Below are 22557 nucleotides of genomic sequence, written 5' to 3' on the forward strand. Positions count from 1 at the left end.
TTGTGTTGTTTGGATTGTAGAATATGCAGTTGTTGCCTTTAATTTCACATGGTTACCGTTAATGTTTTCATTTAAGGCCAGTTCTATGTAGTTTCAACCCAATTCAAAAACAAAAGCTAAATGCTGATGTCTGTACCATCTATGTTTGTCCTGAATGTAGGCTACTTACTGTGCAGTTACTGCCGTTAATTTCAGATGGTTACGGTTATTGTTTTCAATAGCCAAAAGCCAGTTTGGCCTATTAAATACCAAATAAACATCTTGTTTATGCATACTTTCCTTCTTTCTTGTTTGTTGCTTAAAGAAGAAAAAAAAAATCGGAAATCGGTATCGGAATCGGCCAGTTTGCTTGTACAAAATCGGTATCGGAATAATGATTTTTTTTTTTTTTTTTTAATTTTTTTTTTTTTTTTTTTTTTTTTATTGTTAGTTATGTTTGTTTCTTTAGCAACTAGCTGAAATAATTATTTTTTTTTACATTTTATTTCAGTTAAACTTTATTTTATTTGAAGTAACAAAACAGTTTTTAATGATTTTTTTTTTTTTTTAGTTGTTAGTTTTTTTTTTTATATATTTTGATTTTAATATGAGATCTAAACTGTGTGTGTGATGTGTGTGTGCATCTAGATGAAAGAGCAGAGACAGTCTGTTTCTCTGACTGATTTAATTGTAAGTGCGGTGATGCTGGGTTCAAGGCCGGGGGTCGAAGGTCAACCTTATTTTCTCGCCCTGGTTTCCCGTGCCCATGGAGATGGGGTCAGTGTGTCAACTTAAATCTCATTGCAGCGTTTCACTGCCTCTTGTGTCATGTATATTCAACGCTGCAGCAGGTGCCACCACCTCTGGAAATTCATAGAAAGGTTAACGGCTAAAATAAATAATAAAAAATAGCTCCTTGTTAAAACACTGACCTTGTGGAAAAAAGGCCTCTGCCAGAGAGCGTGTGATGGCTGTGTCCTGAACGCTGCACAGAGATCTCAGCTAAAGCAAGCCGAGTGCTTTATAAAACACCTTCAGTGAGTAAATAAAGCTTGTTCAAGAACTGCTTGATCAAGAACTGCAGCTGAAGTCTGAGAATGATCTGATGTAAGTAAAATGCTTATTCAGTTCAGAATTACTAAAGAAATTATCTATCAGTTGTTTATCTAGGATATTTATTCTTTTGTGGAAGTATGTGCAGGGCTCCAAACTGTGACAAAAACGGTCACGTTTGCGACAAAAAATATTAAATTGCAAGTTTTTGCTGAGGTCACCACTGGTGACTAGGCCTATGTATTTACATGTTATAACTTAAAAATCTGCATGTAATGACTTTTTTCTTGATTATTTTGCGATCACATCATTTGTTATGTTCGCGTATTAAACAGATGATGCGCATCAAAGTTTTAGTGGAAAAAAGAACAGACTGAAAATGTGAAAGACATACACTCTTAAAAATAAACCATTCAGTCAAAGGTTCTTTAAAGAACCATCTCTTTCTCAACTTCTTATAATCTGAAGAACCTTCTTTCACCACAAAAAACCTTTTGTGATAAAAGGTTCTTTAAAGCCTCCTCCCTCTTCAGACCACCCGGCCTAAATCGGCCCTTCTTTATGAAACCATGGGTCAGACAAAAGGGGTTCTTCTAGTCGAGGGCTGGCATCGTGAAGCACCTGAGAAAATGGAGCCTCATCACCGCACGCTGTTTTAAGCCCAACGTGCATGACTACCGGTTCTACCGGTGGATGCACTGAGGGGCCCAGGAACTACACTCCAGTGAGAGATGAGCTGCGGTCCATCCGGTTGGTACCGTACTAGATTCTGTGTAATGCGGGGCCACAATGTGTGCCAGCTGTAGATTTCAAGTTGCTAAAAGACATTTAGCACGCCACTCGCGCAGTGAACCTAATAGTTCCCAGGTCACTCTTACCTGGACCTTCCTGATGAAAATGCTGATAAAGCAGCCACGACGAGAACCAGAGATGTTGTGGACATAAACACATGGACAGTATGTTTTTTGAAATAAAAATGTAAAACGCCACGCCCACTGTGTCTAAATGGCTAATAATAATACGTAATAATAATGTTAAGGTTCTTTATGAAATAACATAAATAAAACACGTTTATTCTGTGGCACCTAAAAAAAATATAATTTGGTGCCCAAGTTTTTTTCTTATAGTAGCCAATGGCTCTTACTCGATTTTGTTGTCTGGAGCCCTGATGTGGAATATTTAATGCATTCAAATAATAAAAATAAAGCACCATCACAATGACTATTTTCAAAATATATATTATTATATATTATAGTATGTAATATTATAAATAATATATTTAGAAACAATGCAACTGGGAAAAAACAACAACATATTTTTGGCTAGTAAGAGGTAAACATTTTTTTGATAATAAATGTATGATAAAACAAATCTAGATAAAGCCCATTACATTATACTGTTTGCTTGTTTAGTCACTTCAGAACAATGTTCTTATTTACAGTCTGGGCCTGGCTGGAGACAAATCAAGCTTGTGAAAGCAGGAGGCTGTTCCTGTGTTGAATCCATTCATTCTCTGAGTCAAACCTTCAGCGTTTGTTTAGAGCTGCTGAATAAAGATAAATGTGTCCGCACCTTTCTGCACATTCATTTCATTTATTAACAGCCATATATTAGCATCAGCGGCATACAGGGCAATTCCATTTAGGCTTTATTTCGAAACTTCAAGGGGAGCTTAACCCCGGGTCAAAGGTCACGCTGAAGGTGACACTTAGCATAATTGCATAAATGTCTGAATGGCTTAATGTTCATATATAAAACATGCGCTCAGCAGAGAGTTTCTTCAGCCTCACAGCATCAGTACTGCATTCTGTTAGTCTGATAGAACTGAAAATATGTCAAATATGACAAAATATGACATCTGCTGCTAAATATCTTATCTTATGAATATTCACAAACATGAATGATTCTAGGCCCAATTTTAATTGCAGTTCCTTAAAGATTTCCAGCACATTTAAGGAAGACTTCAAGACACTTTAAGTTAAAATAAATAAATAAATTGGTTAAAAAAGAAACAAAAAACATAAAAACACTTTTAGTTAAAAAAAAGGAAAATAAATCAAGAAAGAATGGAACAAATCAAAACTTTTTCTAAATTATTATTTTTAAATGATCAGTAACTTTGTAACAATTTTTGTCTTTGTTAATGTTAGTTAATAAAAATGCAATTATTCGTTTTTATTTCATGTTGTCAGTTCGATCAAATATTATTAACAGATATTTTAACAGACAGCTTTTGATTTTTAATAACATATTAGTAAAGGTTAAAATCATCATGAACTAAGATTATTTATTTAGCATATTACAGTTATTACATACAGACACTAATTTAAACCCAGTAAGTCAAGAGTTGTGATTCATAAGAGTCATTCTTTAGTGAATCAGACTACTCTGGTATTCATTGTGTTTACGGCATGAAACTAAAGACGGCGACACAGTAGCGAAAAAAAGCAAAGGAGTCTTTCTTTCTCATCTCATTCATCTCTGATAAAGTAAAATTTCTCCTGTTGTATGGCTGTAGATTCATAACTCTGCAGGAAACAGTGTTTTTTATATTTACAAAGAATGCATTTTGCAGACACTTTTATCTGAAGCGACTTGCATTGCATTCGAGGAACACATTTTATCAGCTCATGCGTTCTCTGGGAATCGAACCCATGACTTGGGCGTCGCAAGCGCCACTGCTCTACAGACTGAACTCAGGATTGCTGTAGAAATATAGCTTAGCATCCTGCAGAATGGAGGCAGTGAATTTCTTCCCACTCCTGCAGTGATGTGAGTTTCTGTCGTGTGGCGTGTTTAACCCCGTGTCATTTCTGCCTCCTGTCGCTGTGTCAGGTGGAGTCAAGGACCCGTTCACTTCCTCGGGACGATCCCCTCACGTCTGCTGTTGTTCTCGGTCAACCCATTTAAATTCATGCTGAGTGGAGCCCACCGAGCATCATGTTCAGTTCGGCCCTAATCTGATTCCAGCCGCTCACACTAACAGAATTTCAGCCGCTGTAATAGAATTGCACTACCGCCACAGCGCTGGACAGCAGTTAGCCTGAAGATCTCGTGCCGCAGCTCCCCAGAAAACATCTATGATTGGTAACATTCTGCTGTTATAGACCCGAGCAGCAGATACTTGCCCAGCAAAGGACCTGGATGCCATAAGTCTTCAACTATACTAGATCTCTGCTCCAAAACCGCCGTCAGACTACCAACAGTGAATATGAACATTAAACACGCCTATCTGATCATCCAAGCAATTTATATAACTATATGCAGCCGTACACTTAAAACATTTGGAGCAGGATTTACTAGTAAATTTCACAAAATAAAAAAATAAAATAAATAATATAATATAAAATAAATAAATACAAAGAAACAGCAAGTAACACACTGAATTAAATGTTAAATGTTAAACGATTCTGTAATGCAACAGATGAATTTGTTTACATTTTGCTTGTTTTTGTAAAGTTTTTAAGTAAAGGTATATTGTAGATTTCATTGTAATCATCTTTTCATCAATACCAGTTTATTTTATTTTTTTCTGTGGTGTCACAAATGAATCTAAGACTCATAAAAATCCCTGCTGTAAAAACATTTTTGATTTAAAATAAATTATGTTATTTTGATGTTTTTATTAATTTTTTAATGTTGAAAAATGTATTTTATATAGGTTTTGATATTTTTATTTTTTATTTCAACTGTTTTCAACACTGATAATAAACAGAAATGTTTCTTGAGCAGCAAATCATCATATTAGAATGATTTCTGAAGATCATGTGATACTGAAGACTGGAGTAATGATGCTGAAAATACAGCTGCGCATCACAGAAATAAATTACAGTTTAGTATAGATTCACACAGAAAAGTTATTTTAAATTTAAAAAAAAATGTTTCACAAATTTTACTGTATTTTTCATCAAATAAATGCAGCCTCGGTGAGCAGAAGAACTTTTGAATGGTAGTGCATATGTAGAAGTTAAAAGCTGAAAGCCATATGCATTCTTCTAATGCAGTGAACCTTTCATATTTGAGTCTCATAGAGTCAGCGGGTTCGTGACAGTCTCACACACACACACACACACACACACGGTATCAGATGCCCCCGCGGGGGTGGAGGGAGATCGGTCAGAGGACCGCAGCTGATGGGCTGATAAAGGAACTCAATTAACTCCTGACATGCTCTCGGGCTCATGCAGAAACACTGTTTAGTCCACTAACAAATATTCAGAATTTATTTAATTCGCTGTCCAAGCAGTGGACTCTTTCGTTTTGTGTGTACAGAGCTCTATTTCATCGATGCAAATGAAACGGGGTTCACTCAGGGCTCCGGGCGAATGGTCCAAGAGCCCACCGAGGGCCACTTGGAAATGTCTGCCCATAAAAAGGCCCCAGGTTAACAGCTACCGAGGGAATACGGGGCTCAGGCCGGCCCCGGGGCCGTTCACTCATGTGTGTGTGTGAAGCGTGGTAACAGGCCCCTGGGAGCCGTTTTAATCTGCGGGCCACAGCGGAGAGCCGCTCATTCATTAGTGCAGAGATAAACAGAGAGAAGGGGAAAGGTGAAGATGAGCACTTTGTTAAAAAGCGAAGGAGGAATTTGACAAGGATTTATGAGCGACTGATCTAAGGAGGTGGAACACAGCCAATGAGAAATGGACAGAGAGAGAGAGAGGAAGAGCGCTTGCTGATCGTGATTTTGCCCTTCAAACATCAACAACCAGGCTTCTGTGATGTTTTCAGCATCGTCGCTGCAAATGGTGCTGATTTCAATGTAAAAATATCACCAGGGTAAAGTTATCTGTATCTCATCAGTACCAATGAGTTCATTTATAGTAATGCTGTATCTTGGATGCACTGAAGTCACTTCAGATTAAAGCATTAACTGAATGCATGCAGGTAAATTATTCCAAATGTAAAGAAACACTGACACATAATGCGTCCATCAATTTCAGAGTGAAATGCATGTGATTTAAAGTAAGTTGTAGATATAATTTTTACTCATCTTTTCATCAATACTACATCATTCTAAATGGTGCTATGGTGTGACAAATACATTTTTTAAAAGTAGAAATATTCAGATGAAAACATCTACCAAATGCATTCATGTAAATGATTCCAAATGTAAAAACTTATTACATAATAATACATTTTTTTTGGGGGGTGGGGGTGTGTAAATATAAGGATAACTGACACTGAAGTTGAAATGTAGGTAATTTGAGTAAAAGCATATTTAAGAATTCATTTAACTTTTTTCCAATCACTTTTTTCTATACTAGCTTGTTTTAAATAGTCCTGTGGTAACAAATGATCCTCTAATTAATGATGTTGATCCCTACCCATAATTCCATATCACCTTGTGTTTTTGCAATTGTTAACTGACAGCATAAAATTAAAATAACTGATGAAAATTATGCATCAAGTACAGCTGAAGTTGTTAAGCATTATCTTCTGTTGCAACAGAAATTTGTGTAAATCTCTCAAAATACATATAGGGCCTATAAAAAATATATATGCATAAAATAAATATTCTATAAGTATTTATTTACATTTTTTTTTAATAAACATTAAGCAGTTTTTCAGACAAAATGCATACTTTTGGCTTGGGAGAAAAGCTTAATGTTCATATTGTTTTGAAATATTAATATTATCATACGATATATTTTATGTATATTAAATTATATTACATATTACTGATTTAATAATTCACATATTGAATTGAAAGTACTAATATTCAATGTCATCTCTCAACTGACATGACCTCATAATAATTCTATAATAATGAGTTTTAAAAGACTTAAAATAGTGTAGCATGTCACACTGCACTACAGAACATCTTTAAAAATATATATATTTATTTATTTTTGGCAACATAAAGTCAGAATGTCCGATGAAAGTGGTGATGCATCAAGTACAGCTGAAATGTTTAATATTATTTTCAGTTGCAACAGAGATTTGTGTACCTCTCTCAAAATACATAATTATGCATAAGTGTTTATTCATATATTTTTATAAACATTAAGCAATTTTTCCTACAACATCAAAATACATCATTTTGGGGTGGGGGAAAAGCTTAATGTAATTCATGAAAACCCCCATCTATTTTATTCCCCTTGCATTATAAAGTCATTTCTGTGGTTGAGGCCAGAGAAAGAGCCAGTAACAATCTCAACAACTAGTCTGACCGTCCAGCAGAAAAACTCCTCACTGAACGAATGAGACGCTGAGAGTTTGAGCCTTAGAGAGAGAGAGAAAGAGAAGGAGTGAAGAAAACAACAAGGTGAGAGGGAGACAGATCGATATTCGGTGACGGTGCCCGGTTACTGCAGGAGGAGAGACCGGCCCGGCCCAATTAAACTCCTGGCCCAAGGATTAAATTTAGTCTGTCTGCCTCGCATCGCCTCTGTGGCCTTTATCAAACTATGAGCTCAGCCGCGACAACACCACCAGCCTTTAGCACGCGACGTCCCGCTGCAGGCCCAGAAACAGATCACATCTATCGATCCCCGCCGCGTCCTTCCTGTGCGCAGGATGTGTGTGAGGAGAGACGCTCACATCAGGTCTCTTACTAGTGCTCTCATACTGTAGGAAACATCTCACAGAACTGCCAGCCATTAGCCTGTTAGCCCTAGCACACCCAGTTCATGCTCAAAAAATACAGCTTGCTCAAATCAAAGTTAAATCAAAGGAAAAACACAGACTGGCCTCCCAATAATTCCACATAAATGCACACAGTGTTGGACATTCACCAACTAACACTCAACTGCATTGCTTTTCCAGGAACAAGACATGTTTCAGACGAGCAGTAGCAATGCTTTTTGTCACACTGTATAGACGTAAACTGGTCTTAACTGAATCATTTTAAAGAAATTGGTTTATTTGGTTGATTAATTTCAATGAACCGCCTCAAAAATAAAAACAATTATTTATGAATTTATTTAATTTCTGCATATGTCTTTAGTATAATTACATTTCTGACTTAGTAAAATAAAGGATTGGGATTTATACTTATTTGTCACAGTACGTGTATGTGTGTGTGTGTGTGTGTGTGCATGCGTGCGTGTGTGTTTGTGTACTATATTAAATAAGGAAGAAAAAAAAAAAAAAGATCAAATAATTTAATAATGTAAACAAATGTAAACAAACAAGCAAGCAAATAAATAAATAAAAAATATCTCTCCCCGAAATTAAGTATTTTGATGTTGTAGGAAAAACAACAACAGGAATAAAAATATCTTAATGTTTACAGAATATATTTATTGGATATTTAATTTTCTAATATATAATATTTAAGCCATTTTACCCCATATTTCCCAAAAGTGAAGTATTTTGAGAGTTACACAAACATCTATTGCAACAGAAAAGAGTAGCTATTAAGTATTTCTGTGTGTGTGTGTGTGTGTGTGTGTGCCCCATATTGTGTGTGTGTACAACAAACATTGCGTGTGTGTGTGTGTGTGTGTGTGTGTGTGTGTGTGTGTGTGTGTGTGTGTGTAAATCTAATGGACATATATTGAAAAAGATATTGTCCAGTCGAATAGCTTTAATGTATATTCTTGAGTAGTTTGTAGCTTCCCAAGTGATGCAGTTTCAAAATAATGTGCACATATCTTGTATAATAAAGCAGTGTCAGTCAGGCAGTGTGACGAGTGCGGCGCTGAAAGAGTTAACATGTAAAAGTGTGTGAGCCCAACGGTAAAGCTCCCTCTTGAATTGAACAGTTCATCATGTGAAAAAGTAGTTCATTCCTCGCGTGGAGCACACTTGGGAAGGTTTTTTTAAAATCGTTCCCCTTTTTTTTCCCTCTTTACACTAGAAATAATGCATATTCCTCATTTTTCTGCTAAATAATTAGCTGCCAAATCAAATAGGCTCCTAATGTAAGACACAGAGCCAGATGAGTATATGATTCATGTCGTCTGAACAAGACCGTCTTATACTGTGTGTGTACGGCTTGACACATTTATTTGCACAAACACCCTCACGTATGAAGATAAACCACGAACGTCTATTTTCATACTGTCTTCTGAGAACTAAGCCTGCAATTACATAATGCCATAACAATCCTAAAGCATGAGACAGAAACATCAGATGACATGTGAACCGTAACCCAGTGCTGCATTACGAGATGTGTACGCCACTGAACGAGTCCATCAGCGTTACAGCAATGTGTGTGAATTACAGATGACGCAATGCATGAAATATATGAAAAGTTTGATTCCAAAACACGATAAACACCATTTTTTGTAAAAACTGAGTTTCTGCCAAAATCAGTATGGTATAGGGCCCTATGAAATCAGTTTTATTTTTTTCCCAAATTCTGTTTTATTTTTTTTCCACGTTCCATTTTTTCCATTTAATTTTGTCTCCATTTTAATGGATCAGTATGGTATAGGGCCCTATCACTTAACCTTTTAAATTTTTTTAAAAACTTTAACAAAAATTACATGTTTAGGGCCCTATGAAAATGTTTTTAATTTTTCTTCACCAAATTTACATGTTATACCTTTTTCACATCAATTTACTAAAACTTTATATTTAATACTAAATACTAAACTTTTCACATTTGATACTAAAAATTACATGTTTAGGGCCCTATGAAATGTTTAATTTTTTCTTCACCATATGTTTTAATGTTACCTAATTCTGTTTTAGCATGTCTAATTATTTAAATGCATAAAAACAACTTAATTTATTATTAATTTATTACATTTTTCTGGTTATCAAATGAAGGCATAAAACATTTACACAGAGACACGCAGAACATGCAGAATTCATATTTAAATCTACTTTTCCGGCTTAATATTTACAGATATTAGTCCATATCACGATTTGATTTAAGAGTAATGACCTACTTTTGATTAATTCATTCAAAATTTGACAAATTCCATGACATTTCCGCGTTTTACTGTATTTTACTTTTTTTTGAATTTTTTTGGCTGTTTTGTGCGGTTTTTTCCGGTGTTTTCCAATCATAGGGCCCTAATTGTATCTGTTCGGTATTGAAAAGTCCATTTTTAATTTTACGCAAAATGCGATATCCACTGAGTTATTCTGTCATGCTTTCTCCCTTTTTTTCCAAACCGTGGCAAACACCAGTCTCCTTTCTTTGCAGAACGTGATATATCCGCTCAACCAATCACAGCGCACCATTCCACGCACTCTAGACAATAACAACCAATCACATGTTTTTATTAATGCCATTAATGTTTTTGTTAATACAGCGTATAGCACTAGTCAACTAAATGAATGTAACGTGGCAAAGATGAATGCACTTTTGGTAGCTAGGTGAATGTAAGGGAAATATCATTTTGGAATTTCTGTGTTTTAATGTGATGTTGTTCACGTATGTTCATGATTAAATTTTCTTTTATTGTTGTAATTAATTTAAAGCATTAACAAGATGACCCGCTGAACTCATTTTGGGAGCGATGACTGATTGAATGAATTTTTAGTCCAGTACCTGTATATAAGATTAGTATAGAGGCTGTCATATGTGGATCAACTTACTCTGTTGTGTATTTTCAACAGTTTCAATGTGAAAAATAACTTTTATATTGATTCAATAAAAAAAAAAGAAAAGAAAAAAACGTGTTATGGATTTATTGCATTTTGGGAACAAAAATAATACAATTTTATAATAAATCTTTGAATATCTAAATCTGGATTTGAATTTTGAATGTTATTATAACCTAAAGATGGTATGTGAAAGTTTAAAACAGAAAATAGTGTTTTTCATCTTGTCACATTTTTACTCAAATTTTTCAAAATGGATTTCTTGCGTTTTGAAACCAAACTCTTCATATATATATATATATATATATATTATAAAACTATAATATCTGGCCCGTGCCCGCATTCAGATTATTTTGATAGCGGCTGGTTCTGAAATAGATCTGTCATGACAGCAACAGTTGCTCACAATCAAAGTATGGGAGCGGAGCGGTGTGACTTTGACTGGAGCGAGGAATGGATTTTTAAAAGTCTAAGCGTCGTGGTTTTCACTCGCTTCAAGAGTGCTCCATCACGAGTACAATTCATGCCAATTCATGCCTGTACTGTACTTTAATGAACTGCAATTATTTGTCCGTTCACAGCTTTGCACCAAATCCAACAGAATCAGCACCAAAGCAGCTGTATGCTCTTGCCTTTTGTGTTATTTTATCAACTGTTCTGTCTGATTTATTTTAATAACACTATTCAGCAATCAATAACGTGGAGTTTCCTCATACACTGAGACCAGATGATGATCATTATTATCACAGAAAAGCCACTTCTTCAACTACCATAATGAGCTCTAGCACAGCTCAGTCAGTGTGGAAAATTACAGATCGCAAATGAGCAGCGCATGACAAACTCAGGTGATGTACAAATAACCTCTCTCCCGTCACTGGCGCAGGAGGTTTTCCATGTCATCTGACTGCAGCAGATTTCCATTGTAATGTCCTCTGATGATCTGTGAGCGTCCACAGGTCAATAAGAGAGCAGACGCAGATATCATCACCTGTACACCGAATTAAAACTCCTTAGACAGAGAACACCAAAGTCTCATAGACTAGATGATGAAGAGTACATTAATACAGAAACACACGAAAAGGTATGCAGTTAAAATCCTAAAATAAATAATCTTATCAACTTTGTATCTCCTTGTTTTGTCGTGTGTCCAGTGAACAGTTGGTAATATAATATATAATATTAGACAGATGTCAGCATGCAACGGTTGAGCGATGCACTTATTGTCGAGTGTATAAACAGGGCCCTGAATCAAAAACATTTCGGAAGCACTGCTCTAAAACACTTGTGTGTTAACAATAGACTTACTATTTAACTCTCACTATTTCTATCTTGCTGAGTGTAGTCAAGCACTATGAATATGTAAACACTGACACTTAGATTGACAATCAACTCACAACACATCAGAACAACACCATTTAAGATAACATTAATACTTTAAAGGTGAATTGTGCCTTTCTGCAACAAAACTGAATTGCCTGTCAAACAATAAGCCCCGCCCCCAAATTCACGTCATTGGTTGAATCAGAAGTTGACATGTTGGGCCTCTCAAACAAACACTCTTCAGGTGAAACTATTTTAACATAAACTACCATTTGAATGTTTGGGGTCAGTACAATTTAAAAAATGAAGGAAATTAATGTTTTACTCAGCAAGGACACTTTAAATTGATCAAAAGTGACAGTAAAGACATTTATAAAGCTACAAATGTTTTAAATTTGGGATCAGTAAATAAAATTTGAGATTTCTTTTATTCTTTTTATTCTTTAAAATGATATGAATTGATGTTTACATTTACATGTTGTGCAGCACAACTGTGTTCAACATTGATAATAATCAGAAATGTTTCTTGAGCAGCAAATCATCATATTAGAATGATTTCTGAAGATCATGTGACACTGAAGACTGGAGTAATGATGCTGAAAATACAGCTGCACATCACAGAAATGAATTACATTTTAATATATATTCACATAGAAAACAGCTGTTTTAAACTGTAATAATATTTCACAATTTTTACTGTATTTTTGATCAAATAAATGCAGCCTTGTTGAGCAGAAGAGACTTCTTTCAAAAACATTCTATCATTTTACTGACCACAAACATAAAATACTTTTTTGTTAATAGATATGCATGCAAACCAAGCATGCAGTGTCAGAAGATACAGTCACAAGCTACAGAATCCTAAAAGGCTCTTTGGTCATCTCACACACCTGTGGCAACATCATTTCCTTTCCTAAATCCCACCCAGTTCCTGGCGCTTCCATTCCTGCCCGCAGTGCAGGTAATGACCGTGTCTCTGGATGCAGCACGCTCAGTTTGGCTGTCAGCTGGAATCAGAGCGGCAATGGTGACAGACCGTTTCAATATTGATTTCATAAATAAACAGAGCTAACCATCGATCCTAATGTTATTTTGCATTTCAATTACTGCTCAGAAACATAACCTTCAAACGACTGGCCGCTCAATACCAATACCATTCTCTGATAAACGCCCCTCGGACATTCAGCCTCACGTTTTTTCACCCCTCTTTTCCAAAGTGTAAATTAGCGGACTTAGCATTTTCCCCCCGCAACATTTGATTACCGAGCAAATCAGGAAGCGGTGCTCGGGTCGTTTACTTTCAGTGCATGGGACTGATACGGACGGGCCGCAGGCTAGCGATGCGAGATGCATATTTGCATTCATTTGCATGTGCAGCTTACATGCGACAAGGGTTACAATAGCTAACTAAAACTAAAATAAAACAACAAAAATAAAATAAAAAATAAAATAATGTTAATTGTAATAATACTTATAATAATAAAAATTCAGCTAGTTGCCAAAGCAACATTTCTCGTTTTCATTTAGTTTAAGTTGATTTACTAAAATAACACAGAAATAAAAATTTATACAAACTATATAGACCTATTTAAAAAAAGAAATGACAAAAAACACAACAAAATGATTAAAACCTCAACTAAAATGAGATGAAAACTGAACATTTTAATGGTGATGTTAAACATTTACAAGACTGCAACTTTGTAAATATGGTGAAACTGTCATGCTAAAGTTAGTATTTGTTACAGACGAGCCCTGCTGTCAATAGCATCACTGCTTCCTCTGTGGTCTCCTCTGAGTGAGCATGTGTGTGTGTGTGTGTGTGTGTGTGTGTGTGTGTGTGTGTGTGTGTGTGTGTGTGAGACCCCCCATACGGCATGAATTGGAGGGCCATTATCCTCAGCACGCTAACGGAGCTGGGTTTATTTTTAAACCTGCTGTCACGACGTGGCCAGGATGCCAAGGTTACCTCGGTGAGAACTGGGGGACGGATGGGCGACGCCGGGCGGCTCGGTCACTGCCGCAGGGTGTGAGAGCACTGAAAGTGACCCTACGGTGAAGACACGCTGAGATCACAGCGCTCGCACTGCAACACAGCCCTTCTGCCTCAATACACATTAAATTTGGGAATTTACACATGCGTTATTCAGAAATTCACCATTCTTTTATTGTTTGAGAGCTACATTACACACTACACTCAAAGGTTGCAATAGGGTGTTTTCACAGCAATGCCATAGAAGAACCATTTTTGATTCCTCAAAGAACCTTTAAGCAAGCAGTTAATTTTCTAATAATCTAAAGAACCTTCAGTGCAATGGTAAGCTTCCATGGACGTTAAATATATTAATACTATCTGCTGATATACAGTTGTTATAATGCAAGCTTATGATGCCTTAAACAAGCTGGTTAGAGAGAGTTAGAGGTGTTAGAGTGTGATGTGCACAGATGACAAATATAGAGCACCAAAGACCCTCAGCAAAGCATGTGTTGATAATAAACACGCAACGGAAAGAACGCAGGTGAGTGACACGCTGCATGTGCATATAAAAACATTACTCTGCGCTCACCAAAAACAATCCCCCGCTGGTACCCAGAAGAGGTGTGTTTGTTTAAAAGAACCATGCAGCGAATCGAGAAGCGTGCTCATTTTGGCCAAAGGTCAGCTGGCCGGCGAAGGGCTCGCGGAGAGAATCGAAACCCTCTCCAGAGCTCATGAATATGTGGGCTGACCACAGCCATGGATCTGTGTGAGTAATGTTTTCTGAAACCAAATTACTGTAAGCTGATCCCATCTGGATAGTGTCAGAGCCGGCCGCTTTGGTTACCCGCGATAGCATCTCCTCACAGACAGCAAAAATCTGATTAACCCAACAGCACTGAAACACTTGCTCAAAGACCGCCGAGCTTTTAACTTAAGATGCACTAATGCAATTCCCACAGCTGCTTTTGTCTGAACCTAATGCGATAAAACGGAAGAGGGAAAACGGAAACGCCGGAGATACGCACTTTATGCGCTCGATCCGCCAACTCGGTAATGAAGTCAAACAATTGTTCAATTCAATTTGTCTGGCCGTGCTTATGGAGGTTTTCTGCATACGAAGGTAATCCAGCTGTCATCCCGGCCGAGAGCCTGAAATGAGGCCGCAGTGAGCGAGAATACGTCTAGTCAGTCTTCGCTCCGGGTCATATTGAATATCCCAGCTGAGTAAAGAAGACGTTAAAGTGACCGGCTGCATCGCTATGTTTCCAGATCCCTCGGATCTACACATGAATACTCAAACACGTATCATACAAAGAAAAGCAGCATCAATCTCAGCACACGTGCCAGTAAACATTAACCGGTGGCCGTTTCGCTGTGAATCCAGTGCTGCGGTGCATCTGAGGACAGTGTGTGTGACACACACTGAATTCACACACATGCAGTGTCCATCAGTAAATGAACAGCAGCCGTAATCACACACAGCCAGCGGCTGACAGTGCTCTTCATGTTCATTTTATAATTTAAAACACACATTTTATTGAATCACTTCAACAACATTTGTTGAAATATTGAAGGAAATGCTTCAACTAACTAAAACTAAACAAAGTGGATTTTTTAATAAAACAAATAAGCATATAGATGCACAATAAGGCCAGTCAAAAGCCTAAAACAGATTCCTCTATTATACAGAAAACACTCTGTATTAATAATAAAATGTAAATGCATCAGCAGATTTCATAACAAAAAAAAAATTATGTATTATTTTCTATGCAAAGAGATTAAAAGATATAATTATATCACTATTACACATTTATGTATCAAAATAATTTGGTACAGTAGGTAAAATAAAAGTGTAGCATGATGGTGTTTAAGCAACAAACCAGCAGTGACCGTCAAATTTATGAGACGCATATTTAATGACAAATAAAGAAAGAAAAAAATCTTTTGTATCTTTTAAACATTTTAAAAACTCTTCATAATAATTAAGTCTCTATATAACGTATTACTAAAGAAAATCTCTCTGTAGTTTTACACTATTTCAGATTTTAATTTTTCAGTGGAGAGAGTCATTTGCACAAAACAAGGTGCTTAAAAATATGAGTTCTAAATATAAATGAGACTGAGTAATTGTAAATAAAGGTTTTCTAATGGCAAAGGCGATGTGGAAATGCATGCGTGGAGGCGTCAGACCATCTGAGCTGTATTGAACCTTTGTAATCCTTCTTAGTGTAAAACTACAAAGCAGCTTTCAAAATGTGTGTTTAGGAAAAATGTGTGTTTAGGATGACTGAAGTGCGCAGAGTGTAACCTAGTCTAATTTACCCAAAACACACAGACAGTCTACATTTGGCCCATTTAAATATGTCAGAGCTGCTGGTGTGACACGTTACTGAGAGTAAATTAATAAATCCATATCCAGAAATCCATCAATGGATCAACACACATCGTTCTTTTTATTGATACTGTTTTAAATTAGAACTGTTTTAGTTACTGTTAAATACTGTTTTAAAAACAGATGACTGTTCTTGTCAATACATAATTTAAAAACCTTGTGTAAAATGACTTTATGTGACATGCTGTATACACGCCCTTAATGTTTATGTTTCATTAAAAAAACAAAAAAACAAAAAGGCAAAATAAAGATGTGCCTTGAGATAATTAGAAGAAAAATGTTTCATTCAGAATTATAAAAAAAGAAAGTCAAAGCAGATTCATTTCAGTAAAAAATAAAAGTAAATCTTCTGTAAGTTGCATCTTCCTGGTCTTTCTAAAGCGAGTGCATTATTTCACAGCCTGCGATCTCAGACGGCCCCGGGACCCCTGGACCCCTTCAGCCGCTCCTCTGGGGCCACGCCACCATCCAAAACTCCTCTCTCATTCATTAATTTAATTAATTTAATAAACAAACATCTGTCCTGTGCCTTTTGTCCCACCTGAACCCTTAAGACTCTAGAAGAGTGTCCGCCTGCTGGGACGCATGCAGCACACAACAAGAAACAAACAACCTATTAAAGCAGACGGGAAAGTGTCTCAGCAGTCACTAAACCTCACTCCGCTGACATTAGGACCTTACATTTGTGTGGAAAGTATGAAGACGCATCAATCACAGCAGCAGAAAGTTCAGCCAGTGCCAGAAAACTGTACTATTGAGACATGCAAAGAAGAAGAAAAACAGACAGACAGAGAGCGGTGTTAGTGCGTGAAAGAGGAAGATGCACCTACTGGTTATGATAGCTGAGAGGATCAGGGATGCAAAGTTCGGAAATGTCCATCAGCCCAGTTTTAGCATTCCAGGAGGAAGAGAAGAAGGAAAGAGGAGACGCCGGACACTCGCCTCTCCCCCCAAAACCACGAGCGAGCACCTTCAGAAAAGTTGCGGCGAAAAACCCCTCCAGCAGCGCAGCCCACCGCCAGCTCAGGTACACATGTGTGTGTGTGTGTGTGTGTGTGTGTGTGTGTGTGAGAGAGAGTGGGGGGGAGGGGGCTGGTCGGGGTGAAGCGGGGAGAGAGAGAGAGAGAGAGAGAGAGAGAGTGAGCGAGGAGGCAGGAGAGCGCGGTACGATGAGCGTGTTGTGAGCAGCGGAGAGGCAGAAATGAGTGTTTGCATGCTCAGTGTCGGCCTCTTTAAGACCGAAGAGCTTGATGAATATGGAACAGCTGCTGTTGGCTGCTGCCTCAGGGGGCGGGGCTTCAGCACACCGATGGGGTGGGGCTACACTGGGGAGGGGGAGGGGGAAGAGAGCAGGAGGCGGGGCTGATGTGCAGTGTGCTGAAATACTCCCACAGACGATCGCACAAACACACATCCAGTCTCTACAACAGACTGAAGCAAATATATAAAACCACAGGGACTAAACACAACCTACTCGTCCTTTCTGAGGAGGAAACCTTTTATTATCCTAGATTATTCTTTTTTGTTTTGTTTTGTTACAAACAGGATTATTTACAATGACCGTTTGAAAAATCTGTTGTCATCTACCTATTGAGTTAACTGTAAAATGTTATTCAAAAGCATGTTTTTTCATTAAAAAAACTACTCTAAATTACAAATAAGTAAAATTACATAATATATTTTAAAACACTAAATATATTTTAAAGCAACTGTAAAATGCAAAAAAAAAATAAACTAGTGCTCTACTTTTTGTGTAAACTGCAAAATGTTATTCAAAAGCATGTTTCTTTCTGAAATAAATGTAACATTAAAAATCTGATATTTTGTTTCATTTTAAGATTTCAGAAAAGTGGGCTTCTAAAAAATGATTAACTATATATATATATATATATATATATATATAAAATGACATAAGTGGCAGTAACATTATCAATGTTGCATTTTATATTTGTTTTATTATTTTGTTAGTTTAAACATTTTTTTTTAAAATTAAAATTAAAATATATGAGCATTGGTTAAAAATGGTCTGTTTTTATGTAATGTCATGAAACAATAAAAACAGGAGAGATGCATTTGACAAATCTGACATGCTGTTATAATCACACTGACGATCCATTCAGATTTTGTGTACGAAATTCTACATTATTAAATCATTTGAACATTTAACATAAACATTGCTGGACTGTTTCAAGTCGTAAGTCAAAGACTGGACACCCAGAGGCAGAAAATCTCTGTCTGTCTTTGGGGCGCGAAGCTTTATAATCACCAGGGTCTCGTGTTGATCAAGCTTTGAAGAATGCAGAGAATGCAGATATAGCGTTTCACAGTCGCTCACGCTCCTCTATAGCACTTTATAAGCAGAGAATCAGAAGAGAGCCATAGCGAAAGCACACACATGACAAGCGGCCAGTTTGAACAGCTGCCTGAGTGTCACAACTCCACAAAACACACACGCACACACGGCTGAAGCATGCTGGGTAACAGATATGCATTGCAAAATAAATCTACATCATTCAGATGTTAGGAGAGCTGATTTGTGTATATGCCTGTGATACCACATGACTCCTGAACCCCGCCCTGCTCTATTCAGCGGCTCGCGTTTCCATAATCAATACTAAAACATCACACGAGCCCTATTGATGATCACAGGACTCAGAACTCAAACCCTACGTGTTCAGAGAGAGTCTGAATGCTCATGTATATAAGGACAGACGAAATTAGCGTAAATCAAATGCATATGTCGTCCCATCTGAATACTGTTAGAGAAGAGAAATAACCTCTGTGTTCTTCTTTAACTGTAATAAATAGGCTATTCTCACTTCTTTGACAGCAGTTCAATATATGGATGTCTGTAAATGTGCACATGCAGTTCACATAACAAGCCAATAACAAAATACAAAGCTCTGACATGAGAATAAAAATACTTGTGAGAGGATCTGCATGTGCTTTTTAAACTATATCATCATCGTCTTCAGCGTGGGGCTGATATGAAGTAGATGACTGATGTCTCTGGGATTCAGGGACGTACAGTAATTTAATTGAAAAACATGGAATTAAAGGTCATTCATCCACGGATCTAATCCATATGATTTGCGTACAATCCCTTTGGAATGCTTATTACGGTCTGGTCTTATGTTACACAGGATCTGATATCAAACGCTGATATTGTGCTGGTGTTAAATGATGAGATATCTCTAGATTTAATTCTAGCCACACACACGTCATGTGCAAACCTTATTTTAAATCAAATTCTACAGCTATATTACGAAACAAAAGTCTGAAATAAGGTTTTCAGTGTAAGCTGTTTTAATTTTCAGTTTGGTCTGTTTATTATAAATGACTTTATGTACAAGCATGTATTTTAGTTACAGTTTAGTTATATTAAATGCATCACAATAAAATCAGTAAATGCAGTAAAGCACATTTTGTCTGTGTATTGTGTTTCAAGGAGTGAATAGTCTCTATTATATATGAAGTGCTCAGCAAAAAGCCAAGCTGTTTTATTGATCATAGTGTTTGTATCAATGTTTACTACTTTATTCCTAAAATAAAGATTTTTGAATATGTCTGATTACACACGTTTATCCAGTTATCTAGATTTCTATTGGTTATATATATATATATATATATATATATATATATATATATATATATATATATATATATATATATATAAAACACTACAAGAAAACAGTATTTTTAGAATTAAATATTGTATGTATAAATAATTTTCCAAATGTCCCAAAAATGCACAAACAGAAAAAGAGACTGTAAATGTGCTGATCTGAGATCTGTGTGAATTTAGTTTGAGTGACACTCGGTGTGTGTGTGTGTGTGTGTGTGTGTGTGTGTGTGTGTGTGTGTGTGTGTGTGTGTGTGTGTGTGTGTTTTTGTGTGTGGTGTGTGTTTTTTTATAAATCGCTATTTAAAGGAATGAACAATTTTATTAAAACATATTTAAAGGAATGAACAAGTGATTAAGATCGATAAAGTAAACAGATAAACGAGTAAAACACCGCGGTGTGTGAAAGTTCCCGCCACTCCAGAGGCTTCAAACAGCGCAATATTTCACAGACAGAAGAGAAAGAAGACAGAAACGATATTTCAGGATGTGATGCTCCAGAAAAGAACAGAAGAGGGGAGATATCGAGTGTACCTGCAGACACAAACACGCGGAGCTCCTCAGGTGCGTCTCCATCTCCGACTGCGCGCGTTTAACGCGGAGGAGCGCCGCGGGACGCGCATTTGTAGGAGCTCCTCCTCAGTCATTTAAACCAGTCAGTGTGACTTTAACGGAAATCTCGTCGAATTCTGCTGCCCTCCTTGTTAGTATAACCAAACGTCCCATCTATCTCAGCTATCTTAAAGTCTTAAAAACGTTTAAATAAAAATGCAAAGTAAGAAAAAGTCTCGCCGACGTTCTGTTCGATGCTGACCGTAACGGAAAACGCTCGAGCGGCGTACTGTTGCTATGGTTACCTGCTCACGCGAACGTTATTTCTGCTCGTTGGCGCGTAAAAACTACAAAAACGCGGTTGAAAGTTTCTCAAGTGATATTGTGGATTAAAACTGATTTATCGTTAGTTAAATAGGATTTTATTAAATTTAATTCGAATTAATAGATTTCGAATAAATATATACAAATGTAATAAAACCTGTGCGTATATTCTGATCTTAAAATGTAGTCATTTGGAGACACAAGCACTTACAATGATCATAATCTATCTACAGTAGCAAACACAGAATGGTACCCCAACATTACTTAAACTTTAAAAGTCATGCGAATATTTTAAAAAGCATAGGTTTCACTTTATTTTGACACATTCTGTTGACTATAAGAAAACTATCTGATCGATTTTAAACTATTTAATGTCAATAATTGTTGTTTGTTGTATTGTTGTCTTGATTTTATCATCACCAATCAACTGTACGGTGCCCTTGAGTGCCCTGAAAGGCGCCTTTAAATAAATTGCATTATTATTATTATTATTATTATAAGTAACATCAGAGATGTAGAGTATTAGTAGACTGGTAGGGTTAGGGTTAGACTAAGTTGACGTACTTGCAAAGTTACTTATATTCAGTAGAATGTCTGTTGGGAGACCATGAAGATAAATTGTTAGCGGATATTAATTAAACAGTCTATTAATACTCTGATGAGAGTTAGTACACATATAGGTGCATTAATTATTGTCAACAGAATGTTCAAAAGGGAGCACCAAAATAAAGTGTTACCGAAGCATATACTAATCTTGATCACTTAACCATTTTAAAAATTCCCTGGCATTGCGAAGGTTTCTTTTACCTGGTTTCTGTTTCCTGTTATCTATAATCCTGACCAGAGGCCAATGAAAGGCTATAAACAAGCATATTTGGACGAGAGCACTAGTTAGTGGTGTTGGCCGGGTGGATTTCACTGATGAATAAATCAGAAGAACAACATGAGCGTCTGGACTGAGCTGAGATCACACCGGTGTCTGTAATAATCACTGGCTGAAATGTCACGACTGGTCGTTTTAAAGGTCTAAAAATGCCTGTGTTGACCATCATTTAGTTTAAATTAACATGCAGGGGATTTTGCAGCTACTGTACTGAGACAGAAGAAAAAGCTAAAGTTGTTGTTAGAGATTTTTCTTGTTTTTTGGTCATATATAGATAAAAAGACAGACATGCAAGCATGAGCAGAGATAAGGGAGAAATGGTACTTTCTTAAATCTTGTATTAAACGTTCAAGCCTATCATTGGGACATCCCAAGCAAAGAGATCTGATTCAGAGTATGAAGCTGTGACTGATTCCACTAGACTCCACTGGAGGGAGTGCTGTTTCACCACAACTCTAACACCAATAAACAACACTGATCACTGGAGCCAGGACAACCACTTCCTTCACCAAATGTACTTCATGAAATCTCAAAGATATTCTGATAGCAGTTTATCTATATAAAAGCAATATATATTAGCATTCTGTCAGCAAATGTCAAATTTTAACTGATTTTGCAAGAACTGGATGAAAGTAGGGACTAGAGAACATAAGTTATGAGTATAATATGTGACCCTGGACCATAAAACCAGTCATAAGGGTCAATTTGTCGAAATTGAGATTTATACATCAGCTGAAAGCTGAATAAATAAGCTCTCCATTGATGTATGGTTATTAGGATATGAAAATATTTGGCTGAGATACAACTATTTGAAAATCTTGAATCTGAGGGTGCAAAAAAAATCTAAATATTGAGAAAATCATCTTTAAAGTTGTCCAAATGAAGTTCTTAGCAATGCATATTACTAATCCAAAATTAAGTTTTAATATATTAGTAGGTAATTTAAAAAA

The 22557-nt window shown here is 36.5% G+C and overlaps 1 protein-coding gene across 2 annotated transcripts in view; it reads right to left on the minus strand.

The window, feature by feature from the left end:
- Positions 1 to 20673, minus strand: part of esrrb (estrogen-related receptor beta) — a 73095-nt gene extending 52422 nt beyond the window's left edge. The window contains exon 1 of one of the 2 annotated variants that reach the window (XM_042754865.1): positions 20383 to 20673. Coding sequence is in view for 1 of the 2 variants with exons in the window: in XM_042754864.1 (XP_042610798.1) it covers positions 17057 to 17106 (50 nt within the window). In the remaining variant the exon portion in view is untranslated. Of the gene's footprint in view, positions 1 to 17056; positions 17331 to 20382 lie in introns of those variants that run through there. The other variant, XM_042754864.1, reaches the window with a different exon arrangement.
- Positions 20674 to 22557: the final 1884 nt, after the last annotated feature.

This window comes from Cyprinus carpio, unplaced genomic scaffold, assembly GCF_018340385.1.
Source record: "Cyprinus carpio isolate SPL01 unplaced genomic scaffold, ASM1834038v1 S000006605, whole genome shotgun sequence".
NCBI lineage: Eukaryota > Metazoa > Chordata > Actinopteri > Cypriniformes > Cyprinidae > Cyprinus > Cyprinus carpio.